The following is a 19,283-nucleotide window of genomic DNA, read 5'->3' on the forward strand; positions in this document are numbered from 1 at the left end:
AAATCCCTTACTATATCCAAAATGAATAAATGCCTACTTCTACTTTAACGCGTTTGAAAAACACGGGGTTTTCTCCTGTCAGGAAAAAGATGTTCGCCTTGCTAGTGCCCGACAAAGATAGGTCACATGACCTCATTTAGAAAAGGGGACTGAGAACGCGCGAAAGCTCAGCCAACGTGAGTTGCGTATAAAGGTGTCGCGCACGGGAGCGGGCACGCAGGCTTGTGATGTCAGCCCCCTCACCTTCTCCCATGTGATACGCCGTAGTTCCCTTCTCTTCCTGGTGTAGGTGACGCTGCTTCCTGGGTCGGCCTCTACTGACTGTGTCAACGTGACTGGAGGATGGAGGGGCCGGTGTATTACTATGAGAGAAAGCTGGGCGAGCAGGTCAGAGACAATACGTGAGAAGTGTGTGTGTCCTTCGCTCAGGGAGCCCGTGTGTGAGAAGGTGTGAGGGGTCTGGAGACAGACACGTGTGTGTGTGTGTGTGTGTTGGAATGCCTGCAGATGTGCTGATAGGTGAACACAATGCTAGTATATTGCTGAGCCCAGTCACAGCTTGTATGTTTTTTTTCCTCTCGGTGACAACTTTATTTACTATCACATGAAAGACATTCTCTACAGCTGGAATGTTTACATACTTCCTCATTCTATGCAAGCCTGCAATGCTTCTTTTCATTCAGCTGCCTTTTATTTTTTGTATCCTAGGCCTCATTCACATGGACTCTGAGGTCTGTACTCTGTGAATGGGCAATGTGTTTCATCTAATAGGTGCTGCGTTCAGGGAGCCCATTGTACGTTTGGGACCGCGCACCCACATGCTTGTTACAGTAGTGTCACCATAGACTTGAATGGGCTGTCTGCATGTAAGCACCCAGGGGCCCCTTGTCCACATAGCTCCCAAATGAATGGGCCCTATTCCACATACCTCACATTGCTTTATCATGGGGAAAAAAATACCCGTTGGTGTAACATTATTTTTCACATTATACAAAAAAAATTGGGCTAGCTTTGCTTTACAATTTTTTTTTTTTTTCCATCAAAAAAAAATTGCGATTTGAAAGACCGCTGTGACATAAAATATTTCAACAACCACCAGGTCTCTCCTATAAAATAAAAACGTTTGGGTGTTCCAAGTAATTTTCTACCAGAAAAATTATGAATTTTACTTGTAAGCAACAAATGTCAGGAAATGTTTGGTCTTTAAATGGTTAAACCTCCCTCGTTTACACGCTGGAGTTCTTTCCTTTTGATGAAAGATCGAAAAGATACTTTTTCTACTTGTTTACATGTTGTGATAAAACTTGACAGAACTCTCAGCACTTGTTAGAAAGAATCGTGACATGCTGTTTTGAAGATTGGGAAGGGAAAAATATTGCAATTACGATTCTTGGCGATTAATCGTGCAGCTCTACCTGTAGGTACTGTAAATGTCTCCTTAATTTGCACCGTTTAGCCTAGGCTCACATTGGAGCGATTTGTCATGCAATTTGAGATATCGCATGACAAGTCGCAGCCTATTGGGGGCAATCGGTGCAACACTGATTTTGCGGCACTGCACCGATTTGCAAAAGTAGCTCCTGCTCTACTTTTGCAGATTTTCAGGTGCGACTTCAATAGACACCTGTGTATGAAGCCACACGCAGATGTCTATCAAGCACCTGAAATTGTGCTGACCTTTCTACTTTGAAATTGCGCTACTTCAAGCAAAGTAGCGTGATTTCAAAGTAGCATCAATGTGAACCAGGGTTGGAATATATTTTCTTGTGAAGTTGGTGATGTGCTGTAAACGGTGACTCCATATCATTGTGGCTCGGCCATTAAAAAGATCGGAGCCTGTGACCCTGGAAAGAAAGACTGGGTGACATTGCACCGCTGAAGGGCTTTGGTTAAGATGTAGCACATCATAACATTGCTTAAGCCCGCTGTCAGCTGGTGTCACAGAGCCGGTCCAGGCTGAGGAAACATTGCAGTGACATCCTGAGTCAGACGCTCCAGTGGGGGGTGGGGCAGACAGCAGTGACTGGTAGTCACCAGTTCACTGAGAACTTGAGCAATCAGCAGTCTTTGCTCAGTTCTCAGTCTTGGAGCTGATGGGGGACAGATACAGCATCTGACCGATTCTGCATCCACCTAGGTAAGTATGGTTTCTAAAAAGAAATAAATACATTTGATACTTCCCTTTTAACCACTTGAGGACCACCTAACGGCGGCAATATGCGTCGGCAGAATGGCACAGCTGGGCACAAACAGGTACGTTGCCCTTTAAGTGGCCAGTCGCGGCGGCGGTCCGCCCGCGACCCGGTCCGAAGCTTCATGATTGCGCCCGCGGAACCAATTGTCGTCGGTGTCCCACGATCGGGTCACAGGAGCTGAAGAACGGGGAGAGGTGAGTGTAAACAAACCTTCCCCGTTCTTCTCTGTGGCTTGTCACTGATCGTCTGTTCCCTGTCATAGGGAACGACGATCAGTGATGTCACACGTCCAGCCACGCCCCCCTACAGTAAGAATCGCTCCCTTAGGACACACTTAACCCTTTAGCGCCCCCTAGTTGTTAACCCCTTCACTGCCATTGTAATTTTTACAGAAATCGGTGCATTTTAATAGCACTTTTCATTGTAAAAATGACAATGGTCCCAAAAATGTGTCAAAAGTGTCCGATGTGTCCATCATAATGTCGCAGTCACGAAAAAAATAGCTGATCGCCGCCATTACTAGTATAAGTGTCAATGGTCCCAAAATAGTGTCACAAGTGTCCAATCTGTCCGCCGTAATGTTACATACCTGCTAAAAATTGCAGATCGCAGCCATTTTTAATGAAGTAAAAAATAATAATACAAATGCCATAAATGTATCCCCTATTTTGTAGACGCTCTAACTTTTGTGCAAACCAATCAATACGCTTATTGCGATTTTTTTTTTTTTGTTGTTTATTACCAAACATATGTAGAAGAATATATATCAGCCTAGTGAGGAAGAAATACATTTTTTTTAATGTATTTTTGGGGGGATATTTATTATAGCAAAAAGTTAAATATTGCTTTTTTTTCTTTTTAATTGTTCTTTTTTCTGTTTTATAGCGCAAAAAAATAAAAACCACAGAGGTGATCAAATACCACAAAAAAAAAAAGCTCTATTTCTCTATTAAAAAAATTTGTTTGAGTGCAACGTCGCACTCGCACAACCGTCCATTAATGCGATGCAGTGCTGTATCGCAGAAAAGGGCTTGGTCAGGAAGGGGATGAATCCTTCTGGGTCTGAAGTGGTTAAGAATTTTTCATGAATTGTGTGCATGTTTATATCAATAGAGAGAGGAGTGGAAGACAAGACTGTTTGCACAAGCATGGAAATGTTTTCGAATCGGTGTGATCTCACTCCTCTGGACAGGTTAACCTGTGTCAGGCACTTGCATGTGAAAAGTAAGTACACCCAATGGAAATTAGTGCAAGCCTGTTTACACGCGACAGTCCAAAGGAATGCATGGATATTCCGATCAGGTCCACCTGAAAAACCAGGGCCCTAAAGTGATATACTTAAATACAAGCACAAATGCCTTTAGTCATTTATTCAACAAAAATATCCATAGATATAATGGTGTACCGTTTACATACATTTTCCACACTTGGCTTCAGGGCAGCACAGTGGTGTAGTGGTTAGCACTTTCACCTAGCAGCAATAGGGTTGCTGGTTTGAATCCTGACCACGACACCAACTGCCTGGAGTATGCATATTCTCCCTGTGTCTGCGTGGGTTTCCTCCCACACTCCAAAGACATGCTAGTTGGTTAATTGGATCTTGGCCAAAAAATTGGTCCAGTATATATGTGTACAAATGTATGTCTAAGTGTGTCAAGATCCTACGGGGTAAATGACCACACTAGCCAGGCAGACACTGGCTGCAAAAAAAGTGCCTTGAGGCGATTCAGTTTGCATTTGTAGAATTATAAAGAATGAACTGCGCTGTGTATATTACAAATATAAGCCGCCACACAACTTTGGAATAGAGTAAATAAGGTAAATTGGAACAATGTAGCGCTAATACCTCTGTAAAGAACCCACATCTAAAGATAACAAACCAAATCTACATATATTAATACATGACTAAATCTTAGTGTCACCACGTGACCTTACAAAACATATGAATGTGCCAACATATAGTAAAGGCTTGCAAATAATAACAATGAATTGAGAAAGTGCATAACGTGACTGGAATCCAAACGAATGGAAATAAGGGTGATTTCACCACAGGAAAGTGCATGAAGTGACCAAGAGTCCAAATAAATGTGGATAAAGATGGCTTCACCATAAGGAGATCTTGAAGATGGAGCAACAGCTTGACAGAAGTTCCACCACCAATGGTAGAAAAGGGGGATTAATAAATATAAAAGACTAGGGAAGGTATATACTGCTCAAGTCACCAAAGGCTTGTATCGTTCATCCTGATCCAAACAGCTAATCAACTTGATGATCCCAAATCACAGTGTTAATGATAACTTCATAGAGGCTCGTTAACCACATGTCATGCAAGAAATATTGAAAAGAACTTGCATAGCGTGATACCGTATGAACAGTGTTGTTTATTAAAAGTAGCATAAAACTGACATGTTAAACACTCATTATAGGCTTGTCAGATGTTATGGTACCAAAAGCGATGTTGTGGATGGGTCCATCTGACACGTTTCTACTAGAGATGACAACATTACACGGGTATTAGCGCTACATTGTTCCAATTTACCTTAGTTTGCATTTGTAGCGCTATACAAGTCATTCATTCAGAAGCATGTATTGCCCTCTTTAGCAGAAATGACTTGATTGGCATAATGAACAACTTTCCACCACACTCGACATTGACTCTGTAAAAAGTTTTGCCACTTTTGTATGCATGAATCCTTAAAGGACTTGTAAAACCTGTCATCGAAATCCAGTAACACGGGTGGCGGGGCCGAGTCATACATTCGATGGCTATGGACTCCGGAGCGTGCCCGCAAGATAACCCCCCCTCGGGAGAGTGCTTCTCTTAGGGGGTTATCTGATGTGGGGAGGAGCCGCAGAGGGATCACAGAAGTTGCGGATCGGGGGCCACTCTGTGCAAAACAAGCTGAACAGTGGAGGTAAGTATGATATGTTTGTTATTTAAAAAAAATATCTGCGCTAACTAAAAAATGCAATAGTCCCGATGGCAGCTGGCACAGTTTGTAGATAAGCAAACAAAAACAATATAATCCAATAGTGCAGCGCTCTAATAAATGAAAAAATTCAAATAATGTGAAAAAAATATATAAAGTCCAAAAGAATATATTCATCAATGAAGTTGAAGTTATAGGACCTCCACCGAAGTTTCAGTGTGCAGACAAGGAAAACACCACACCACCGTGCAAATAATCTGCTTACCAGAGCAAAATCATTATGGGCATGTAATCAAATAATGTGTAGGTCAGTGGCAGTCGCACTTTCAACAGGATATATGGGTGAAAAACGGTTCTCCACAGGCAGCATCAATGGTGAAATATCATCCCGAATGTCACAAGGATCTAAAGGTGTAATTTGCGTTCATCAACAGATATATGACCAAAAAATGCAGAGAGGAAACGGCAATAGTGAAGCCCATAGGTTAAAGCAACATGCAATTTATTGTATGGTACTTACAAACAGACAGGTAAACAGACATCATATAATATAAAAGCTCTGCGGCTCATAGCGTACTTGTATCGGTCAGCCTAACATGTTTCATCCTATGTGGATATCTTCAAATATACCACCCCCAGACAACATTTCAATGATATTAAAATCAGGGCTTTATATAGGCCAGCCCATAAATGCAGTTATGTATGTCACAAAAACAACAACATTTAACCATTTAAGGACCAGAAGGATTTACCTATTTAATGACCTGGCCTTTTTTTTGTGATACGGCACTGCATCCCTTTAACTAACAATTGCGTGGTCGTGTGATGTACCGAAACAAAATTGATGTTTTTTTTTCCCCACAAATAGAGCTTTCTTTTTGAGGTATTTGATCATCACTTTTTTTTATTTTTTTGAGCTATAAACAGAAAAGAGCGACACTTTTGAAAAAAAAAAAAAAAAAAATTTTTTTTTTGCTATATTAAATATCCCCCCCCAAAATAAATAAATATATATATAAATTCTTACGCAATTTAGGTCCATATGTATTCTTCTAATTATTTTTGGTAAAAAAATAGCAATTAGCATATATTGATTGGTTTGTGTAAAAGTTATAGCGTCTACAAAATAGGGGAAAGATTTATGTCATTTTTGTTATTTTATTTGTTGCTAGTAATGACGGTGATCAGCGATTTTTAGCGGGACTGCGACATTGAAGCAGACCGGATACTTTTGACACTTTTTTGGGATAGATTACTGTATAAGTGACACTGGCAGGGAAGGGGTTAACACTAGTGGTGATCAAGGGGTTAAGTGTGTTCCCTGGGAGGTGTTTCTAACTGGGGGAAGTGTACTGACTGGAGGAGGATGAGCATTATTCCTTTGTGATAGCATGGGCGGTGACAGGTCCTTTGTACTGAGAGATCTGCCCTCAAAAGCATCAGATCAAACCGAATTTGACTATTAACATGCATTCAAGAGAGTATGTACTCAAGAGGTAAAACTATATTTCTACCAGTTTACAAAACTCTTGTTCAGCCACATCTTGAGTATGCCGTCCAGTTCTGGTCTCTAATCCTAAGGAAGGATGTGCTTGATCTGCAGTCTGAGAAGGGTAACAAAGCTAATATAAGGGGCTGGAGGACCTCATTTATGAGGAACGACTACAAACATTACACTTAAAGTGGAGGTCTGCCAATTTTTTTTTATTAAAAGCCAGCAGCTACAAATACTGCAGCTGCTGACTTTTAATATATGGACACTTAACTGTCGAGCATGCCCGCGATGTCAGTAAGGCAATCAGAAAGTGAAGCCATGCGGCTTCACTTCCTGGTTCCCTACTGCGCATGCGCGAGTCGCAATGTGCATCCTTACTGGTCCCTGCTGTCTTCTGGGACATGTGTGTCCCAGAAGACTGTCACAGCTGGGAGCCCAGCTGTCACAGCTGGGAGCCCACAGTTAAAATGCCAGTGCCAAAGACGGTCCTGGGACTGGTGAGTGTCTGTTTATTAAAAGTCAGCAGCTACAGTTATTGTAGCTACTGACTTTTAATTTTCAGAAAACCGACTGGAGCTCTGCTTTAAAGAAATTATTAGCCATTTCTTGTTAAATTTAAAATAAACTGCAACACGTACGAGTTGGAGAGCATTTAAGCAACATCAAAAGGGGTGTCATGACCCACAGTGTATCTAGACACTTTAGGATTTGCCATCAACGGAACCTACACGGTTTAGGAGATATTTCCAAAAGACATGCTATGAGCATGCCATTAGTAACGGCGATCATGCCGTTAGTGGCGGCACACGCGGGAGTGACGTCATCGCGCCTCTGGCCAGTCACAGCGCCGGAACCGCGATACGAGGAAGACACTTGGGGAAAGATGGCGGCAGAGGTGAGGAACAAGCACCGCTGCGGGGGCTTTGATCTCAGGTAAGTAATACATAATGAGCTAGTATGCTTTGCATACTAGCTCATTATGCCCTTTTCTTGCAGGTTTTTTGTTTTTTTTTTTAAGAGGGTTTACTTCCTCCTTAATATTGTAAACTTACACAAATGACAAATCCACGCAAAACATCTATATTCTGTTTGCATTTAGGTTTATTCATTTAGTGCCCTTTATGTAGGAATGTATTCATTTTAGAAACAAGCACTTTTCCACATGCCCCAGCCATTGTTGATTTTTTCCTCCAATGTGGTTAAATAAAGGCTTTTGCAGATGTGTTTTTTTAACACAAATATGATCCTTTACCAGTTTCACTTTTAGAATGGAGAATAGGATTCCAGTTTTGCTCTGTTACATTTATAAAGCTGCTGAAGCAGTGAACATGTCATTTATTTTTCTTCTCTTATTGTATTCATTTTGATGTGGTGCATTACATTTTAGCTCCTGATTACTTTAGTTTTGTGTCTTAATTTACTAGGAAACAGAGATCAAGTCTCTGGCTGCCGAGATAGAGCTGCTCAGAAACTTTGCATTTGTGGGAAACTCTCCTAACTTAGAGACCTTGAGGGAAGAAAACGCTAAGCTGAAGTACCGTTTGAACATTCTGCGCAAGGTATGTTGATATTTATTCATTTTTTTTCTAGGGAGAGTCTGTTGGAACTGTTTCACCTGATGTACAGCGGCGTATATATATTTGCCATTTTCTTTTTCATATAAGTAACATTGTTTAAAAATGGCTGTGGGAGGTAGTCAGCTGTTACCTTTTCGCGTTTCTCATGACAAATAGCTTTTCATGAGAGTGAAAGTTAAATGAAACCAGAGCCATGAAGCTGGAGCCAACTGACTGAGCCCTGCACGGTGCATCTGAGAGGAGGTCAGTGACAGTGTAGCCAGGCCAGTCTGAGGGGGAGTCATTGAGGTAAGGGGGAGTGAATACAATAATGTAAGGGGGCACTGATCTAAAAATTTCCCCTTTATATTAGTAACCCACCTTACCTTATTGTTTTCTTTCTGCGGAAGGTGGTCTCCTCCCCACATTCCCAGAGTTCCCCTTTACATCAGAATCTGCAGGATTCCACCTTACAGTGCAAGGGGGAACCCTGCAAACTCTGTAAAGGGCAATACTGCCGACCCTGATGTAAGTGGAAACTATGATGTAAAGGGGAATGCAGTGGACTCTGATATAAGGGAGGGGTCTCTGGTGACCAGAGCCACCCTTTTATATCAGAGTTCCCCCTTAGATGATGATCTTCAATTTCCCCCTTTCCCTTATAGTTCCATTGCACTGTAAGGGGGAATCCTGCAGACTCTGATATTTATTAGGGATCTCTGTGCTGGCTGGGTTATATTAATCTGACCTTCATGTAAATGGAGAAATACATTTTTTGACTTTTTTTTTACTTAAATACATTGCGAATATCTTTAGTTACATGTTTATAGCTTAAATATTATTATTTGAACTGAAAACGGCCATTTATCCACTATTTCTTTATCGTACACCACGGGACACAGAGCCAGTCATTACAGAATGGGTTAAGGGTTACCAGCGGTGATTGGACATTGGCACAACCAATTGAAGACAGTTCCCCTCCATATAACCCCTCCCATCAGGGAAGTACCCCAGTTTTTCCGCCAGTGTCTAAAGGTGTTGGACGCGATAGGATGCTAAGAGGAAAGCTCTGCCAAAGAGAACCTCTGGGGGTAAAAAGAACTATGCTTCGGACCCATCCAAGATGCCTAAAGATTAAAGGAACACTAAAGGTTCGTTTTTTATTAGATCAATTGATTGCTGTAAGCTAGAGCATTTAAATATCACTTACCTCGTTTTTCCTTTTGACCTCCAAAATACAGTAATCCAAGTTTGAAAATACCATTTCCTGTCTCTCCTCTTCTTGCTTTCCACCAGCATCTGAGCTGTTTTGCATGGTGGAAAGCAGAATGTTCTCACCCCCTCCCTATGGCTACAGCCCTGCGTGAAGATGCTCTCTTATCCCTCACAGGCATGGAGGCTAAGCCTAATGGGAACTGTAGTTCCCATTAGGCCGTGATGTAGCAAGAATGAATGCGCACCGCAAACCAGGAAGTCAGTGAGAATAATGATTCAGGAGTGACGGAGGTGAATAAAACAGCTCGATTTCAACAAGTACCAAACTAGTTATAATGCAAAACATTACTTTTTACTTTATCAGCTACTGTCAGACTTTAATTTAAGAGGAAAATATTTTTGTCTTTACAACCCCTTTAAGCTAAAATTGGATGGGATCTTGGCCTCAGGCACGAGGCATCGCCTGTAATGTCTCTCTGCGGAGGACTGGGCTCTGGGAGCCATCACTTTCGCTACTTCGCTAAAGTCCTGGTAAGAGTCTTTTTCAAGGCCCAGGGGAGAGGTATCCTTTAAATAGGAACCCCTATCCCTGAAGGTTGGCACACAAAGCCCGCCATGAGGGGTGAATATTGGTTCTGTCTGATTTCAGCAGAAAAACCTGTGGCGTGGCAAGATGTCAGAGTCCTAAACAGAGCGTAAGAACCTTTCCTATATGTTTTTGTGAGTGTCTTTTCCAAAGCCGCCACTGGGGGGAGTAAAGAGTTTTAAACTCACCATGCTCTGTGTAAGTGTCAGTTCCTCTGGACAAGCACACTATTTCCTCCTCTCCTGCAGAGCCCGGCTTCAGTGTCTCCCTCCGCCTCCTCTCATAGCACTTGGGAAAGTGCTGGACAAGCAGGAATGCCATTAATGGCAGGTACGTTACTAAAAAATGTACGGCCATAAGGAGAGAGCTTCCCTCACCCCTGAGACCACCGCCACTGCCCCAGGTTACGCGCGGGGGGGAGGGTCCGCCAGCAAGCGTGCCAAATACGAAAGACGCCATGAAGGACTAATTCATGCCAGCAAGCTCACTCTTTGAATGGACTCGGCAGCATTACAGGGGACACGTAAGACTCCATGTGGTTGGGCTGATGCACTACCAAGAGAGACACTCACTTGTGCATTGAAACTGTGTGTTTAAAGTTGCATACTTTATGTAGATTGCTAAACTGAGCACAGTATATGCTTTGGGGTACCTTGGCTTTGCTCAAGCTGTATGACCAGGACAAATAAAAAAGCATTGCCGCTTGAGACAGAAGGCTCTACCAATGCTGGCTTGGTACCTTCCACACCTGCACAGGATGAGCCATTGCCGCTATCAGGAATAGCGGCTTCCCCGGTGAGGCCTGGGCCTGCATATGACACTGAAGACACTTTGGCAGTAGCCCTAGACAATTTAGAAGGGAGAATCGCTACATTAATCGCCCCAAGTCCTTGAAAAAGGACAAAAAGCGAGGCAGATCTCCTTCTGTGGGATATCAGAGGAGCCTTTCTCTCCATCCCAGTTTCTGAAGTCGCAGGTGCATGCTCTTTTATGGTTCATCCGCTACTAGAATGGCTAATGTACGCAGACTGGCAACACCCAGATAAGCGTTTTCACCTCCTAAAAAGTTTGACATTCTTTATCCTATGGAGGAGACGTTTTCCAAGAAATGGAGCCTGCCTTCTGTAGACGCAGCTATTTCTTATATAAATAAACCCTGACTTGTCCGGTGGATAATGTACAAATGTTTAAAGATTCTTCTGAAAAGAAATTGGAATCTTTACTAAAATCCTCATTTATTGTGGCCGGTTGTTACCCAACCTGCTGTAGCAGCAGTGGGGATTTGTCAGGTCATCAAGCAACAGGTAAAGCAAGGGCTGAAGGATCTGCCTCCGAAACAAGCCAAAATTTTGTAAAATTTGCCTAAAGCCTTATGTTTTACAGTGGATGCCATTAGAGTTTCTGTTCAGAAAGCATCTCGCCTCACACTCCAGCTGGTGCATATGCGCAGAATTATTTGGCTAAAGCATTGGTCAGCAGAAGCTCCATGCAAAAAACTTTTGGCCAGTTTTCCCTTCCATGGTAAACGCCTCTTAGGGGAGGATCTGGAAAAATGTATCCAAAAGATATCGAGCGGTAAAACCACTCTTTTACCAGAGAAAAAGAAAAACAAGCGAACCTTGTTTTAAACGTTCTCTTTCTCCAGTTCCTGGAAGACCTGCCTCCAGCCAGTGGCGACGGCATTTTCTGCCAGCCACAAAGGCCAAGAAAATCAGGCTCAGTAGAACAAGAAGCCATGGGGTTCAAGAGCTGACAACTAGAACCCCAAAGCCTCTTTGTGAAGAGGCACCCCCACTTGACCTAGTGGGGGGATGGCTTTGTCAGTTTTCAGCAGTATGGCAGATGGAAATCCAGGACAAGTGGGTAGTATCCACAGTATCCCTAGGATACAAAATAGAATTTCGAGAGATCCCATCTCAGTTTCAAAGTTCAAGGCTCTCCAAAGATCCACTAAAAACAGGATCCTTCCTCAAAGGATTGAATCACTTGCTGTCTCAAGGGGTGGTCACAGAAGTACCCCTAAAGTAGCAAGGTTCAGGTTTTTATTCAAATCTTTGTGATTCCAAAACCAAATGGAGACATCAGACCCATCCTGGATCTAAGATCTCTAATCGGTTTCTGAACATTCGCCATTTCCAAATTGGAAACTATTCAATCTGTGGTCGCCACCCTACAAGGTGGTGACCACAGGCGTCCACATGGTGTCTAAGCATCAAGGATGCATATTTACATGTGCCTATCCATCCCGCTCACCAAAGATCCCTAAGGTTTGCGGTAGAACATCGCCACTTCCAATTTGTGGCCCTGCCCTTTGGTGTGGCTACCGCACCCAGAGTCTTTACAAAGGTGCTAGCTCCTCTGTTGGCAAATCTGAGGACACAGGGCATAGCGGTAACAGCCTATCTAGACGACCTACTTGTGATGGATCAGTCAGTGGCAGGATTAGATCATGCTGTGCTCACTACGGTAAAGTACCTGGAGCATTTAGAATGGATTATTAACCTACAAAAATTGTCTCTACAAGCCCAAAGAATGGTAGAGTATCTGGGCATGATCATAGATACAGCCCAGAGCAGGGTATTCCTGCCAGAGCCAAAGATACAGTCTCTCAAAACCAGATCCACAAGTTCAGGGCAAAGAAAGGGCCGTCTATTCGCCTTTGCATGAGGCTATTAGGAAAGATGGTGGTCTCATTTGAGGCTGCCCCTTACACCCAGTTTCATTCAAGACTACTTCAAAGCAGTCTTGAAGCTTCAGTTGGTGGCTAAAGACCAAAAACTTGCTGAAAGGAAGATCCTTTCTCCCAGTCACCTGGAAGGTGGTGTCTACAGATGCTAGCCTGTTGGACTGGGGTGCAGTGTTAGAAGAAGCTTCAGCCCAGGCTGGGGTGCAATGTTAGAAGAAGCTTCAGCCCATGGAATCTGGGCCAAGATCGAAGGGAGCCTGCCCATCAACATACTGGAGATTAGGGCAGTATATCTAGCCCTCAGAACTTGGACATACAGGTTCCAGGGCCACCCTATTCGGATTCAATCCGACAACGCTACCGCAGTAGCCTACATCAATCACCAAGGAGGCGCCCACAGCCAGGGTGCTCAGAAGGAGGTGAATTGGATTCTGGCTTGGGCAGAAGATCATGTTCTTTGCCTCTCGGCAATCTTCATCCCAGGTGTAGAAAACTGGCAAGTGGACTATCTGAGTCACCAGCAGCTATCACCAGGAGAGTGGTCTCTCCACCCCGATGTCTTTCAAGCCATATGCCAGAGATAGGGGACACCGGATGTAGACCTGCTAGCTTCCAGGTTCAACAAGAAGTTGGACAACTTTGTGTCCAGGACGAGAGATCCTCTAGCCTACGGAACGGATGCTCTAATAATTCCGTGGAATCAGTTTTCACTGATCAATGCATTTCCTCCGATCGCTCTCTTACAAAGGCTACTTTGCAGGATCAAGAAGGAAGGAATTGCAGTAATCCTAGTGGCCCCAAATTGGCCCAGAAGGCCCTGGTACGCCAAAATCATGAAGATGGCGGTAAGAAAACATTGGAAGCTTCCACTTTGCCACGACCTGCTGTCGCAAGGTCCAGTGTTCCATCCTTCCTTACAAAAGCTAAATTTGACGGTTTGGCTACTGAGACCCACATTTTAAAGAAACGAGGGATCTTGGGCCCAGTTCTTTCTACACTTATTAATACTAGAAAGCCAGCCTCCAGGCTTATCTACTACAGAGTCTGGAAAGCATATGTTTCATGGTGTGAAACTAAGAAATTAAATCCTCAAAAGTATGACATAAGTAGGATTCTCACCTTTTGCCAGCTAGGAGTGGATATGAAATTAGCCCTTAGTACCATTTAAGGGTCAAAGATCGGCTCTATCAGTCTTCTTTCAAAGACCGCTGGCATCTCATTCCCTAGTTCGGGCGTTCATTCAGGTGGTACTGCGGATAAATCCACCAGTCAAGTCTCCCTTGTGCCCATGGGATTTGAATTTGGTATTGTCAGTGTTGCAAAAGCAACCTTTTGAACCTATTCGCCATATTCCTTTAATTCTTTTAAGCAGGAAATTGGCCTTTTTGATTGCTATCTCTTTTGCTAGAAGAGTATCTGAATTAGCAGCTCTTTCTTGTAAAGAGCCTTATTTAATTTGTCACAAAGACAAAATTGTACTACGACCCCATCCTGCCTTTTTACCTAAGCTGGTGTCGGCTTTTTAATAAAATCAAGACATTGTTCTGCCCTCCTTTTTTCCCGCATCTGCAGACAGCAGGGGAAAAGTTATTGCACTATCTAGATCTATTTAGAGCAGTAAAGGTGTATCTGCAGCCAAGCGGCATCGAAATTCACGATCTTTAGGTGGATTCGACAAGTAATTATTCAAGCTTACGGTTTAGAGAACAGGACTCCTCCTTTTTCTGTTAAGGCGCACTCTTCCAGGCTGATAAGTGCTTCATGGGCAGTGCATCACCAGGCTTCGATGACTCATATCTGTAAAGCTACAACTTGGTCTTCAGTCCACACATTTTTCAAATTCTATCAAATAGAGGTGAAAGGACATGAGTATTCCCGTGGTATACGATAAAGAAAACAGGATTTTTCTAACAGCTTACCTGTAAAATCCTTTTCTTGGAGTACACCACGGGACACAGAGGCCCCCCCTCTTCTTATGGGAACCTTATTGCTTGCTACAAAACTGAGGACCTTCCCTGATGGGAGGGGTTATATGGAGGGGAACTGTCTTCAATTGGTTGTGCCAGTGTCCAATCACAGCTGGTGACCCATAACCCATTATGTAATGACTGGCTCTGTGTCCCGTGGTGTACTCCAAGAAAAGGATTTTTACAGGTAAACTGTTTGAAAAATCCTGTTTTTTTACAATGTCAGTAAAAAATGTGGCTATGTCAGTAAATGGCATGATTTTTGACAGAAAAAAAATGGTGCTGTTTGTAAATTTCATATCTCTCTCTTATCTACCGTAAAAACTCAAGTATAAGCCGAGTTTTTCAGCACTTTTTTGTGCTGAAAATGCCCCCCTCGGCTTATACTCGAGTCACCTTTTTGCACCTGATCTCCCGGGCTTTGGGGACCCGGTACTGGCTGTAGGTCCCCTGGCAGACATGTAGCCCCACTCTTCCTCTACAAGTGTGCAAAGTTTGCTGTCCGGGGGACCTATGGCCAGGGAGAACCGATTTTTCAAATCCGGGCACCCCTTCCATAGACTCCCATGTTAAACGTCAGTCTAGTCATGGGCACAGTGAGGCATGGGCACAGTGAGGCATGCAGATGGACACCATAGGCTTATAGTTGAGTCAATAAGTTTTCCCATTTTTTTGGTGGTAAAATTAGGTGCCTCGGCTTATATTCGGGTCGGCTTATACTCGAGTATATACGGTATATATAATACACTCTTCAAATGTGTTTAACCACTTAAGCCCCGGACCATATTGCTGCCTAAAGACCCAAGGTCTTTTTACAGTTTGGGACTGCGTCGCTTTAACAGACAATTGCGCGGTCGTGCGACGTGGCTCCCAAACAAAATTGGCGTCCTTTTTCCCCCACAAATAGAGCTTTCTTTTGGTGGTATTTGATCACCTTGGCGGTTTTAATTTTTTGCGCTATAAACAAAAATAGAGCGACAATTTTGAAAAAAATGCAATATTTTTTACTTTTTGCTGTAATAAATATCCCCCAAAAACATATATAAAAAAAAATTTTTCCTCAGTTTAGGGCGATACGTATTCTTGTACCTATTTTTGGTAAAAAAAATCGTAATAAGCGTTTATCGATTGGTTCGCGCAAAATTTATAGCGTTTACAAAATAGGGGATAGTTTTATTGCATTTTTATAAATTTTTTTTTTTTTTTTACTACTAATGGCGGCGATCAGCGATTTTTTTTCGTGACTGCGACATTATGGCGGACACTTCGGACAATTTTGACACATTTTTGGGACCATTGTCATTTTCACAGCAAAAAATGCATTTAAATTGCATTCTTTATTGTGAAAATGACAGTTGCAGTTTGGGAGTTAACCACAGGTGGCGCTGTAGGATTTGGTGTACACTGTGTGTGTGTTTACAACTGTAGGGGGGTGTGGCTGTAGGAATGACGTCATCGATCAAGTCTCCCTATATAAGGCATCACTCGATCGATGCAGCGCCATAGTGAAGCACGGGGAAGCCGTGTTTACACACCGCTCTCCCCGTTCTTCAGCTCCGGGGAGCGATCGCGACGGAGCGGCTATAAACAAATAGCCGCGCCGTCGTCCCGGATCGCTCCCCGAGGGGACCCGACCGCCGCAAGTCGCGGGGGTGGTCCGGATCGGACCCCCGACCAGGCAGGGACGTACAGGTACGCCAATGTGCCTGTACGTGCCATTCTGCCGACGTATATGTACATGCGGCGGTCGGGAAGGGAATGCATGGTTTCCCTTTTGTGAACAAGAAAATAACGATGTTATGCAGTTGGGCTGTTATAATAATGCTATGGGGCTGGTATAAAATTATTTCTGAGACTGGGTTTTTTTCCCAGTCTGGCCCTGGTGTTGATGGTGTGTTCAGGGTGATGTGTAGTGTTACTTTTTGGCCTAAAAGCAAAACGCTAACATTTTGATCTGACCAGAGAACCTTCTTCCACATGTTTGTTGTGTCCCCCACATGGCTTTTCCAAACTGCAAATGGGACTTCTTATGGCTTTCTTTCACCAATATCTTTCTTATTGCCACTCTTCTATAAAGACCATATTTGTGGAGTGCACGAATAATAGTTGTCCTGTAGACAGATTCTCCCGCCTGAACTGTGGATCTCCTTCAGAGTTAAAATAGGCTTCTTAGCTGCTTCTCTGATGAATGTTCTCCTTGCCCAGCCTGTCAGTTTAGGTGAACGGCCATGTCTTGGTATGGTTGCAGTTGTGCCATACTCTTTCCATTTTCGGATGATGAATGTTCAAGTGCTATGTGAGATGTTCAAAGCTTGGGATTTTTTTTATTATAACCTAACCCTGCTTTAAACTTCTCCACAACTTTATCCCTGACCTGTCTGATGTATTCCTTGGCCTTCATGATGCTGTTTGTTCACTAAGGTTCTCTGACAAAGCTCTGAGGGCTTCAAAGAACCGCTGTATTTATACTAAGATTAAGTTAAACACAGGTGGATATTTACTAATTAGGTGACTTCTGAAGGCAATCGGTTCCACTAGGTTTTATTTGGGGGTATCAGAATAAAGGGGGCCGAATACAAATGCACACCACACTTTTTAGATATTTATTTGTAAAAAAAAAAATGAAAACCATTTAACATTTTCCTTCCACTTCACAATTATGTGCCACTTTGTGTTGGTCTATCACATACAATTCCAATGAAATACATTTACGTTTTTGGTTGTAACATCACAAAATGTGGAAAATTTCAAGTGGTATGAATACTTTTTTCAAGGCACTGTAGCCAGGGCCTCTCAGATGCATCCTGGGAAGGCTACATCACCAGTGCCCCCCCCCCCCCCCCCCAGATGATGTGCACTGTCACATCCCAGGAGGCAGACCCAGAGTTCCAGGATGGAAAACTAGACTGATTAATCTGCTCTTAGTCAAAATTGCCACAGTGAAGAAAGGGGAGAATTTGTAGTTTGCCATTACTAAACCTTTCTAAATGTGCATTTGTTGTATTTTCACTGGGGAAATGTTCTTCTCTGTTGTATTTTTTAAGACACGGGACAACTTCCTCTAAATGTTTTCACATTTTTTACAGAGTCTTGAAGAAGAAAAAAACAAGTCAGTGAAAAGTATGATCAACATCAATGCCCAACTTCAAGACATATTTGGAAGAGCGATTAATGCTGCATTTCCTGAATTGGAAAATGCCCCCTTGGCTGTCACTCCAAACCAGCAGCCAAAATTTGGTGACTATCAGTGTAATAGCGCAATGTCACTTACACAGGTAAAACAATCTACTGGTCTTTTGAGTTTTTCATTCTTGTATTCAATTCATTTGCACATTTACTTTGTGGTTAAAGTGATTCTGTCAGAATACAGCCTGTTTGTCTTTTTTGTGTTGTATAAACATACATTGTGCGACCTGTAGATTTTGGGTAGAAGTGCAGGCATCCCTTAAAGCGGTTGTAACCCCAAAAGGAAAAAAAGAAAAGCTTCTGTGCCTTTTTAAGGCCTGAGCATAGTGCTTGTGCAGTGTAATTTTCTTTTCCTTTGATCTAAAATACCTGGTTAGTCCTGCCTGTTCCTGTGTTCCCCTCTGTGTACTGACCACAGTAATCATGGCATGGTCAGTTTACGTGTCTCCATCATCATGCTCTCTGCTCCAAGTCTCTCCATTTCCTCCTCTCTCCCCGCCTGTCCGTTTCTAAGACTGTGTGTGTGAGCTGATCTCCTCCCCCTCCCCTCCTACCTCTATTCCCTGTGGCTTATAAGTAACATTTAAAAATAACTTGCATCCCCTCTCTATTTTTTTAATATACTAAGTACAGTGTGTCCGTTTTTCCTCAATACCTTTTTGCAGAGCACCGATGTGAGGTCACGTGACCTCCCTCTGCTGGCCAGCTGACGTCAGAGGGAAATCTCAGCCCCTCCCGCCACTCTCCTTAGATCAGGGAAGGAGAGTGGAGGAGGACACGTGACGGCACAGAGGTACTGTGTGAAAAGGTATTTAGGATTAGACTGTTTAAAAAATGGACACACACAGTACTTTATATCTTGATAAAACAGGGGATGGCAGTTATTGATCCCGACCTCTTACCACATAATCAGCTGTCAGTCAATGACAGATGATCATGTGATGTAAACAGAGCCGGTAATCGGCTATTTTTTCTCCTCATGCTAATAGCCAATCACCTGCGGCTGTCATCGGGACATCGGAAGGAGTCCGGGGCCATGCTCATCTGTGCCACCTGCCATTGCACAACAGTGCTGCCTACCAGTGACCACCAGCACCACACATCGGTGCCACCCACCAGTGCCCATCAGTGTCACCTACCAGTGCTGCCTTATCTGTCCCCATCAGTGCCGCCTTATCTGTCCCCATCAGTGACGCCTTATCTGTGCCTATCAGTGCCCACCAGTGCCGCCTCATCAGCGCATATCAATGAAGGAGAAAAATAACCTGTTTGCAAAATTTTATATGAAACATAACTTTTATTTATTTTTTAGAAATTTTCCATGTTTTTTTTTTTTTTTTGTTTGTTTTTAGCAAAAATGAAAAACCCCAGCGGTGATTAAATACCACCAAAAGAAAATATTTGTGTGAAAAAAAAATGATAATTTCATTTGGGTACAGTGTTGTATGACCGCACAATTGTCATTCA

The 19,283-nt window shown here is 43.1% G+C and overlaps 1 protein-coding gene across 1 annotated transcript in view; it reads left to right on the top strand.

Moving 5' to 3' along the window:
* The first annotated feature begins 244 nt into the window (after positions 1–244).
* The window catches only part of RARS1 (arginyl-tRNA synthetase 1), a 165,360-nt gene continuing 146,321 nt past the window's right edge, over positions 245–19,283 (top strand). Inside the window, exons 1-3 of the mRNA XM_040344670.1 lie at positions 245–387; positions 8,045–8,179; positions 17,717–17,905. Of these exons, the coding sequence (XP_040200604.1) occupies positions 343–387; positions 8,045–8,179; positions 17,717–17,905 (369 nt within the window). The 5' untranslated portion in view covers positions 245–342. The remainder of the gene's footprint in view (positions 388–8,044; positions 8,180–17,716; positions 17,906–19,283) is intronic.

The sequence above is a fragment of the Rana temporaria genome, chromosome 3 (genome assembly GCF_905171775.1).
Source record: "Rana temporaria chromosome 3, aRanTem1.1, whole genome shotgun sequence".
Classification (NCBI taxonomy): domain Eukaryota; kingdom Metazoa; phylum Chordata; class Amphibia; order Anura; family Ranidae; genus Rana; species Rana temporaria.